General features: G+C 40.3%; 2 protein-coding genes across 2 annotated transcripts; one reads left to right on the top strand and one right to left on the bottom strand.

Annotated features, from left to right (window-relative positions):
* The first annotated feature begins 131 nt into the window (after positions 1 to 131).
* On the top strand, positions 132 to 5,655 carry pth2 (parathyroid hormone 2). Its single transcript, XM_030355968.1, has 3 exons — positions 132 to 3,326; positions 4,236 to 4,430; positions 4,746 to 5,655. Exons 1-3 carry the CDS (start codon positions 3,190 to 3,192, stop codon positions 4,915 to 4,917), a joined length of 504 nt encoding a protein of 167 aa, XP_030211828.1. The 5' UTR covers positions 132 to 3,189; the 3' UTR covers positions 4,918 to 5,655.
* A 59-nt stretch (positions 5,656 to 5,714) lies between these two features.
* Positions 5,715 to 10,704, bottom strand: tedc1 (tubulin epsilon and delta complex 1). The gene is made up of 8 exons (XM_030355954.1): positions 10,335 to 10,704; positions 10,177 to 10,258; positions 9,665 to 9,882; positions 8,358 to 8,495; positions 7,989 to 8,066; positions 7,191 to 7,277; positions 6,374 to 6,538; positions 5,715 to 6,076 (listed from the first exon to the last, which is right to left on the bottom strand). The coding sequence occupies exons 1-8, from the start codon at positions 10,470 to 10,472 to the stop codon at positions 5,756 to 5,758; spliced, it is 1,227 nt and encodes a 408-aa protein (XP_030211814.1). The 5' UTR covers positions 10,473 to 10,704; the 3' UTR covers positions 5,715 to 5,755.
* Between the last annotated feature and the right edge of the window lie 372 nt (positions 10,705 to 11,076).

Genomic DNA, 11,076 nt, shown 5'->3' with positions numbered 1-11,076 from the left:
TTTGAACTACTTTTTGAAAAGAATATTATGTTTCAAAAACTAAAACTACAGCATCAAAATACATTTGCCCTATGTACTACTTTTCTACTGCAACCCAACTAGAACGTTTTTCAAGAATAAAACGTGCCCATTGATGTTCCTTCAGTCCATTTAAATATAATACATCTAAAAGCCAGAATGCCATAAGGTTCACATAACACAGATAATGATGCCATTCTCAATGTGGTGTCTGATGTGTGTTGATGTGCACACCTGGAGAAAAAAAATATAAATCAAGATGAATTCAAACTAAAATGATGAACAAATGCAGGAGAAAAACGAGTGCCATTTTCCTATTTTTGTAGGATGTATACATATCCACTGAGGAAATGGGGAAATACAAAGTTGTTCGACAAATAAGAGAAAAGATACATAGCATTTTTTAGTGATGGTATATCAGCCGTGTCATAGCTTGGACTGTGGCTGTACAAAGCTTGTTAGCCTCCTAACATCCAGAAAGTTCCGGAACTATTCTGAAGATCAACTGCTTCTTTTTCAAGGGTGCCTAGCAAAGCCACTGTGGTAACGAGGTCCAACAGCAGCTCCCAAATGCTAACAAGCTTCCGGTACGCCATCAACTCAAAACGCTGGAAATAATAGAGCACCACATGACCTTAAAGAAAGCCCTACAGTTTAAAGTGAAGCTACTACATAGGGGTCAACAAGCTTCATAGTTATCTTGTTCATTTGTCTTGTATAGCTTCTGACTGCTGATGCCTGCCACACGGTGGTAAGGACGTCGATGTATTGCATGTTATTTCTAAACCGTATTCAAAATTTCTCAGGTAAACACCGCACTCATTGATTTAGTTTTTTCCATTAGAATTCCAAATTGAAGTAGTCTAACACAGACACAGTTCAGACTTTACTATGTAGTAGTGTTAATTATCCACAAAAATGAGAGTAACTCTCACTTGACTAATAAGGTATTTCTTATGTGCACCAGTACAAACCATAGAGAACGTTAGTAGTGAGAGTAATAATAATAATAAATGTTATTTGTATTGCACTTTATATTTACTAGAATCTCAAAGTGCTACAGAGAAGTAAAAATAAAAACTATGAGAATAAAAGCAATTACACCAATTAAAAATTAACAATAAAAAGGGTTAAAAGGGAGAACCTATAAAAGAAAATTTAGCAAAATGCTTTTTTAAAAAGATACATTTTGAGAGTACCGACCAAAGGCATGGTATGGTATGAGCATGGTTGAAATATCACCTCCCTCACCTCATCTGTTGGGGGTTTTGCTACTATGGAATTGATTATGGGGTAGGCTTACCATTAGTGACAAGGTCACACGTGGTTTGACCTTTAGAAAATAATAATCCCATTTTGGTATCTGGTTTATTATGAAAAAAACATTTAATTCCAATAATATTTACCCACCTGAAGCTGTTGCAGAAGAACAGAAACACAATTATAGCAACATAGCCCTTTAGAGGACTTTGAGAGCATGTATAAATACTTGCATTAAATCATCTGTTTAGCCTAACTAAATAGATTATCATTTTTTTCTTGAAATTGAAATTCCCTCATCATGGAATGTATATATCAGGATAATTTAAAAATATAGCCATCTTCATTAATCATGGAGAGTTGATCGATAGTTCGAGGCCTTTATTTGTCGGGCCTTTATTCAAAATATTAAGGGAAAAACTTACTTTGTTAAAAGTTCTGCATAGTTCAGACGAAAGGTCCTTTTCACAGAAAGCATGATTCTAAAGGAAAGACACACTTATATTCACAGATTGTCCAGCATGATTCTAGCGTTTGTACAAAGTATTGAGTGTTTGTTCATACATGTAGCGATCTAGATGTGCTACATTAAGGTCAAGACGGCAAGCTTGCAAGTCTTTGAAAATATAGTTATAATTAGTTGTTCAAATGGGACGTTTTATAAGATAATTAGGCTACATAGATAGTTTGAAATAATTCACTTAATTATATTAATAATAGCAAAAGGGTTAGTCAAATATTCATGAATGGATTTTTTGCCATTTCTATTGTGTGTATCGAGGAAATATCCAAGGATAGTTTAGTCAGCTCTGTGTGTGTGTGTGTGTGTGTGTGTGTGTGTGTGTGTGTGTGTGTGTGTGTGTGTGTGTGTGTGTGTGTGTGTGTGTGTGTGTGTGTGTGTGTGTGTGTGTGTGTGTGCGTGCGTGTGTGTGTGTGTACACGTCATCCTTTTAATGATCATAACATAACATCCGCTGCACAACTAAATCTCTGCAATAAGCCGCTAACAAGCTAACAGACTATGTCCACTAGTAGCTTCACTTACTACGTCACAAGCTGCTTCAGCCGTACATGTTGCACTTGATCTGTTTTGATGGTGTGTGTGTGTGTGTGTGTGTGTGTGTGTGTGTGTGTGTGTGTGTGTGTGTGTGTGTGTGTGTGTGTGTGTGTGTGTGTGTGTGTGTGTGTGTGTGTGTGTGTGTAAAGGCATTGGGGGTTAGACTTGCTCATAAAGGTGTGCAGACCAAAGGTAACTGACGGAAAGAGGCTGAGCGGAGCGCTCACCATAACCTGAGAATCTATGTTACAAAACTGGTCAACGTTGAACTCTGAAGGTTAATATTCAGAAGCAGCTTCCTAGGATCGTATATCTGCAGCAGATCCATTCAACCGGCTGATCCATAGGTCAGCAGATATATCAGCTGATAAAGCAGGTAAGCAACATGCTTTTGGTCGCCTTTCTGCATTGAGTGAAGGTGGCTGTGGTTCTGTTGGTGGTGCGGTGGATTTTCACTTGGAAAGATGCTTTTGCTGCTCTGACATTAACCATAATATTTGGGTTTGCATTATGTAATTATTTATCAAGACAAGGCACGATAATAAAGAGAAAAAAATAAGTTTGTATAAAATAGTACGGTGACTTTTAAGAACAAACTAAGGTAGGTATGTAGGATGGAGTATAGCGCTCTATCCTATGAAGGACATTGTTGGGGCAAAAAAAGTTATGTAACACAACCGTATTGCAACACATAAAAAGGGTTATAAGCTTCTTTCCACTACTCTTTATTACAAACTGCACAACCTTTTGTGCTGCCACTATTCTGAGCAGCTAAGCGAGCTTCTTGCTACTGGCTACACAATCCGGCACGCTGCTTACCATCTGAATCCTCTGTCTTTCTTTCTTCCTTTGTGATGATGAATCCTCTGGTTCTCGGTGCTTTAAGGATGTCTCAGCTGCCCATGTTTTCCCGATCTTCCTTGCTTCTGCTTTGCATCCTGGCTACCACTCTGCTGACCTCGGGGTACCCTCGACCTCTTCTACAGCTCAGGTAAGAAGAATACAAATAAAAATAAGAATACATCTATTTTGAAACTTTACGGCATAAATTATATCACATAATGAAAACGTTAGAAAATAGCCATATGGATATAATTTAGAATAAAAGAAAGAAGATTACATGAAAAAATTAAAAGAGTTAAAACGTTGAAGGCAAGTTTGAAGAGATGGATTTTGAGGGAGGACTCGAAGAGAGTGAGGTCCTGGATGGGTCTGGGGAGAGAGGTGGAGGGGACAGCAATGGAAAAGGCCCTCTGTAGAGCTAGGTCCTGGCAGCAGGGGGTTAGGGTTAGGGTTAGATAGCTCTGCGGCTGGTAAGGAGCCCTTTAAAGAAAGTGAGAAAACAGCTCTGCAAGAGCTGTTATTTGTTGGGGACGTTGGTGGACGCTCTTCGCAATAACAGCATTCATTGGAAGAGCTCCCTTGAGCATGACATACTATTGGTTATTATTTAGAAGCTGGTGCACTGCAGATGCAGAAACATAATTAAATACAGGAATACAATCCTCTATCCTTTTTTGAACTTGGGTGTTTTTAATTCATTATTAAAAGCATATATAAAATAGAAATATGGAAACTGCAAAATACCATTAATTTATTTATCAAATTTGAGGAATCATTTCTTATGAATACCGACCAACCGCAGTGATGATAATTTAGTTAGCTGATGAATCCCAAAGGTCTGAAAAAAAAGATGTTGATTAAAAAATTGTTATTTTTATTATAAAGCTCGCCTGTATTCTAAATGTTTGGATTCTTCAAGTTTGCCTGATTGATGTCACACCTGCACTAGTGCTACACTGAAAATGGATAATTGAACAAACTAAATAGTATTTAATAAACTGAAATATGAGATATTAGATCATGTGCTAACCTTTCATCTGTTCTTCTATGTTTTTAGCAGTCCAGACAATTCAGATGAGGTGACAGAAGATGACTATGATGTCCACCTTCCCTATTTCTCACTTCACAACTGGGGAATTGAGCTGACGTCAGCACCTGGCCTCATGGCAGCAGCCAATAGCAAGCCACGTTTAATTGGTAGGGTGTGGCTGTCTGGTCCCAAGTCCCAGCTTTCAGAAGGTGAAGAGTCCAGGTAAATCCTTTCAACATTGGGTAATGGCACATATTTAAACATATGTGACATGCGTCTCTGATGCAGTTAATCACCTGATCTGAAACAGTAACAAAACAAGAGAATATCTGAGCTTTGGTGTACAGAAGCAGGATTTATCCGACTTTACTTTCAGTCTTACACCTCATGAGTTTATTTAAGGCTCAACATTTCATAGGTAAGATTGTAGAAATCTTGACTGTTGAAATAACCATTCATTTAGGGCATTATCAATATTGGCGACACTATACATGCCTGTATCTGTGTATGTGTCATGAAACATGTTATGGTGTGTAGGATGGATAAAGGCTGGCCGGCTGAGTGGAGCCGTGGCTCCGTGGGTAAGAGGAACATGGTGGTAGCAGACGACGCAGCCTTCAGAGAGAAGAGCAAGCTGCTCACAGCCATGGAGCGACAGAAGTGGCTCAACTCCTACATGCAGAAACTGCTGGTTGTTAACACAAAATGATCATTCACCTACATTTTAAGCCAGTGTGCTTATTTGTGTAAAATTTTCAATAAAACAGCCATGTATATATCAAGAATAAACCAATAAACCTGAAGTATTTTAAACTGACCTCAGTATGTAAAATATTTAAATAGTCCCAAAGGTTAAGATGTGTCAGTTGATGTGTGTGTATTCTGAAAGTTTCAGATATTAAATATATTTACACAATTCTGATGAATTTGTTGTTTTTCTACAAGTATGTTGTAGTTAGGGCAAATAATTGTCTTCTTCTCAAACAATATTAGTTTGTCTGCAGCTAGAAAAGACCACAGTAGTACTTGGTGATGGGAAACATAGCGGGTTTGACCCTGGTTTTACCCAATGTTGTCAGGGAACCAGCTGGACCAAATCAATGACAATGTTGTCATTTAGAACAAAGGAAGATGTTAAAATTTAAATTTCATGAGGAAATTCAAGGTCCGGCATTGCATCAATATTTTACATGACAGTGCACCAGGTGACACATGTCCTGTGATGCAGGCCCTTAAAAGACATCTCATTAAGGCACAACAATTACCACACAACAAAATGTAATTCAACTCAGGGCAAATCTATATTAACTACACCTGCACATTGTAATTTATTTATTTTCATTTAGAAATCACTGTCATTTCAGATTTTTTTTTGTATTGCTGTATCCTAACGGTGTTCCTTTGTAGCAATTATTAAAATGATTTAATGATAATCGATTTGAGTGGATTTAAAAGATGATTGGTATGAATATAAGAGCCAATAAGTGTCATACACACACACACACACACACAGTATTGTTTTTTTTATTCAGTAGACTTGAAATCACTTAAGGTGCTATCAACACCATATCCTCTAGCCTGCCAATCATCTCCTGGAACTGCATCCTATTGGCCCGTTGGCATCTCTCCCTCCCCTCCAGTAAGGAGGACTCTGTCAGCATCAGCAGCCGGCGTCTCTCAGAGGCCCTCAGGGCCCCAGGGTCCCCAGCCTCCCCCTGGAGCCTGAGCCTGTACCCCTGTGCTGAAGGAGAGAGGCAGGGGGGCAGGGGGGGGGCTGTCCCGCCGTCGCGCTCCGCTGGTGGTCTGTCATCGCTCTCCTGTCCCCGACGACGTCCTCCTGGCTCCTTCTCCTCTCCTCGCTGTCCTCTCTAAACAGAAGATGGCTTCTACGTTATATTAAGGTTACATTCATTAACATGAGTTAATGCAAATAGAAGAGCCACTATTATACAGCGTTAGGGTTGGAGTTAAGAGTTAGTGAGTAAAATAATGCATGAACACATCAATAAACTGTTCAACAACATCAGTTAAAGCTTGTTATTAAATTCACTAATGGTAATGAATGTTTCCTTTACTGTAAAATCTTAGTGATGGTTTGTGGTTCTGCAGTCATTCAGTATGTCCCATACCAGCTGTGTGTCTGTCTGCATCATGCCTCTGTATACCTTTCTCTGCACTGTCGGAAGTCCCAACAGCATGTCGTTGAGGCACTCAAGGCCCCAGTCACCATGGGGACAGACAGCTCTGCTCCTATTGGCCGAGGCATTAGCGTCTGAATCCAGCGGACACGCCACCCTCTGGTCTGTCGCATGGCCCTCCACCACGCTGTCCTAACACACAGAGACAACGCTATGATCTAGAGGGCAACAGTTCTACATCACTGATGCAAAAGACAACACTCTGTTGAATATCGCTGTCAATGACATCATGTAGGTTAAATTATTATTAATCGAAAGTGAAATACGATGGGATCTGGTCAGATTATGCCTCTACGAGGGAGGTACGTGTGGATGGAATTTGCAATTCGGCTCGGACAATATGCAGAAATGTTGTGTGTGTATGCTGATAGTTACACCTTGGTGTCATCAGGTAAATAATCCAAATACTAACTAATAATAATGCATCATATTGCTTCAGATGACATTTTGTTGGTAGAATGACTTGATCATGTTGTGAACACAGTAAGGTTTATTAGTACGTAAATTTATACGTATATTGATATGTTTATTAATACGCGTAACAGCAGTTGTGAGACACTATATGTAGTAGATTTGTGTTATTTTAGGCTATTGTATTATTTTATTGAATTGTACAAAAAAAGAGTTTGTGTATAAAGTGCACTTTACGGGATGCAACCCAACGAAATTGAGTCGCTACCTTGTCCGTTCAACACTGTCATTGTATGGCTTACTCCATGTATTTCATACTCCGTTATACTCTGCATTCTGCACACAGTGAGCTGTAGACAGTGTTTGATCTCACCATCCACACCCAGAACAGCTTCTCTGTGTGTTTCCAGTCGGTGTATGACTTCAGGAGTTGGCTCAGGTCCTGCATACGGACACACTCCTACTTGACACACACACAGGGTTATTGTGAGAGCTTGCTTGTTGTTGACGGATGGCACAAGCTCTGTGTTTGTCAATCTACTTATCGAGTCTTAAAAACAAGATGGCGGATGAACTACGGATGGTATTGTGTGTATAAAATGCCCTTTTTAATAAACAATCTGTACACTTACAAAGTTATCAATGCCTCGTTTTATATGTTAAGACCCTTATTATACTACCAAAGAAGTGTCAGGCTACTTCTAGCCTTGTAAGTGCCCCCACTGTAACACATGCCCCCATCGTTCCAAGTTTATAGCGTTTTGGTAGAATCGTCTGAAAACAGCAAACTTAAGAATGCGTATACATTCGCCTTTTTGCTCCCAAACGAACATCCCAACCCGTTATCATACTAAACATATCCCAGATCCATTTAACACCGGATTTGTCCTTTAACAATGCTTTGTTGTGTAGAGAATAGTGACAATAAACATGATAAGTTACCATATGCATGGAGCAATATCCAATGAAAAGTTGAACTTGTGCATTAACTATGTTAGTATAGCTGAACTGTGCGATCAACACACTATTAATAACACTTAATAGCTCGACTACTAACTGAATATGGTCTGCTCAGAGAAAGACTTATTTTGGAATAGATTAGATTGGACTTGGACGATGCAGCTTTCAGTGCATTGACTCGACAAAAATAAAAACCAACACACAAATGTACCTCCTGCAGTGCAGAGTTAGTGTCAGAGACGAAGGTTGACATTGAGGAGGATGAAGAGGAAAGGCCGACCGACAGGGCCTGAGGCGTGAAAAGACACCTTGGTTAGGAGGAATGATACCGCTAACACATTTTGTTAACACACCATTGGCCAGGGACCATTAAACAACCTCGCTAGCTCTTTGGTTAATGGCAAGACTGGGCATTTGTCTGAAGATAGATGTGTGATGTGTGTGCGTGTGGTTCCTCACTGTGTTCAATAGATGTGTGTTTGGTTCTTCACTATGTTCAATAGAAGTGTGATATGTGTGCGTGGTTCCTCACTGTGTTCAATAGATGTGTGCGCTACTGCGCTTGCATATATTTCCTTACCATGGTCACGAGCTTGCTCTGCTCTTCCTGCATTGATAGAAGGCTCCGCCTCTGGGACCTCAAAGAGCCAAACAGCCACTGAAGCTTCCTCAGAGAGGGGCGGTCCATCTGGGCCTCCCCCACAGTGGGAGGAGTCATCTGAGGGAAAAGAGAAACACCATGTTTAGTCTAGAAATTATGTATCAAGAAAAATAGATCAATCAATCAATCTGAAAAATGGTGTTCCTTGATTAAATGTAAGGCCATCGCTTGTGTTGACAGCATTACAGTAATAACATGTAATGCCATCGACTGTGTTGACAGCATTACAGTAATAACATGTAATGCCATCGACTGTGTTGACAGCATTACAGTAATAACATGTAATGTCCTCAACAGTGTTGACAGCATTAAAGTTATTACATGTATGCCATTGATTGTGTTGACAGCATTAAAGTTATAACATGTAATGCCATCGACAGTGTTGACAGCATTAAAATTATAACATGAAATGCCATCGACTGTGTTGACAGCATTAAAGTTATTACATGTAATGTCATCAACTGTTGACAGCATTACAATAAAAACATGTAGTCTTGAGTATCTATCATTTAAATAATTCTAACACATAACACCACAATAGTTTTTCTGATATTGCTATGCAAAATATGTAAGACCAAGTCAACCTTTGGCTCTATTTAAGATAGAGCCAAAGGTACAGAATACAGAATGATCATTGTGTATCACTGCTGCCATGTGGTAGGGAGGGATCTTGCAATCCTATACAAAATATTACTTAACTACGTAATCCAACGAGTGGATACATTTTCAACCTATGGCAGGAAATGGTCAAAGGTGGTCTAGTTAAGAAACACATACAAATGTAAAACCTTCCAACACTTAAGGGGTTAGTTTAATTACATTTACATTTAGGGCATTTAGCAGACGCTTTTATCCAAAGTGACTTACAATTAGTACATTTCTAGGCCATTATGTTATTGTAATGGCCTATAAAGCATTTATAGGCCATAGCATTAATATATTCTTAATGCCATTTAAATTCTAGCATTAAGAAACCCTCGGGCTTCTGCCTCCATGCTGTTTATGGTCCCAGCACGGCCCTCTGGACCAGCACTAGAGCCAGGACCCCTCTTCTGTGGTGCAGCTCAAGGTTTCTAAAGTGAGTCCTTGATATTTAGATTTCCTTGTTGTGTTTCTTCACCATTGAGAGGGTTTTGGGTTAGGGGGTTGTGGTATTATGTGGGGCCTGAAGACAGACACCGTGACAAAGGGCTTTACAGACACTAGGCCTCGACTGTAGTGCCTACCACTGCAGGGTCCCGCCGCGTGGAGTCAAGCTGCTTCGCTCTGTGGGCCAGCAAGGTCTCCACGGCGCCTGTCGCCAACAGCCAGCCCAGGGCCAGGAGCAGCTCCCTACTGCAGCGGACAAACTCCCCCCCCTGCTCTCCAACACATCTGATCCAGTCGACATGGTAGCCACTCTGCCACAGACCGACGGCCACCAGCCTCCTGTGGTCAGAGGCCACTCAAAAGGTGACAAAGAGGGAAAAATATGATAATATCACAAAAAAGAAATCAATATAATTTGAGGGAAATGTACATAAGGGCTTTAACACACATTTTCCATTAATTATTTTGGATCATAATGCTTACTTATACCAAAACAGAAGTGGAAAAAAAGCTATACATGCGGTATACACAGTTGACCTGTTAAACTGAATGCACAACAACTGTAGCCTACTGCTCTTCAGTGCATAACCAGTGACGGGGGGAATCGCTTTCTAGAATGAAACAAGCTTATTTTTAAAGTGTTACCTACTCTCTGGCAACTCTGGGGCTTCAACAGAAATTATGTTACATGTTTTAAGAACACTGGCGAGCAATTTCCACAATGGATCCTCCTGCAAAACAAGAAGGGAACGGTTCACCTCTTTCTGTAGCAGTCTGAATAACTCTCTGAAAACGTGACTAACTTACCACCTCAGGTCCACAGTTGAATTTAGCCCTTCTAAAGACCTCTGGTGTGGGGACGGAGTCCAGGCCAGTAGCTGTCAGCATCCTGCACAGAGCACCGATCACCTCCTGGACCCTGACAGCTCCTTTACTCTGATGCATGATACACAACTCCTCACCGCCGCAAAACTCCTCAACGCCGCACAACTTCACCGCTGCAGATCAGAACCACTTGGTTGGCATGTTTCTGGTATCTCAAGGGAGGGTTCCCGTGGATTTCTTTAATTTAAGCAACGAGATGCTATAAGTTTACTAAGCTCGCTATTTAGATATGCGCTACAATCTGGCTAACCCAAGCCCCCAGGAACAGTCAGTAGTACATATACTTCCGCAATCCACCAGTGCTCAGCGGCCAAGCCTGGTATTGCAGCTGTTTAAGCGGTCTGTGGACGGGTCCCTTGATTCAAGGGGCCCAGATTGAAGTAGATATCTCCGTTCACTCCAATACAAGTAAGGAACAGGAATGTGTCTCTGCAAAAATGACTGGATATCAATTAAAGGCTCATAATTATCTTTATGCCATGTACTCAATTTTTTGGACTTTTTCTCTTTTCAAAACGCCACCTCAAGCGTTTTATTAGGCAAGGCAAGGCAAGGCAAGGCAACTTTATTTATATAGCACTTTTCATACACAAGGCAGACTCAAAGTGCTTCACATATAAACATTGTCATACTATAAATAAAATGATAGATGAGTAAAATAAAA

Source organism: Gadus morhua, chromosome 5 (genome assembly GCF_902167405.1).
Source record: "Gadus morhua chromosome 5, gadMor3.0, whole genome shotgun sequence".
NCBI classification, from domain to species: Eukaryota; Metazoa; Chordata; class Actinopteri; order Gadiformes; family Gadidae; genus Gadus; species Gadus morhua.
This window is presented reverse-complemented; position numbering and strand designations above follow the sequence as displayed.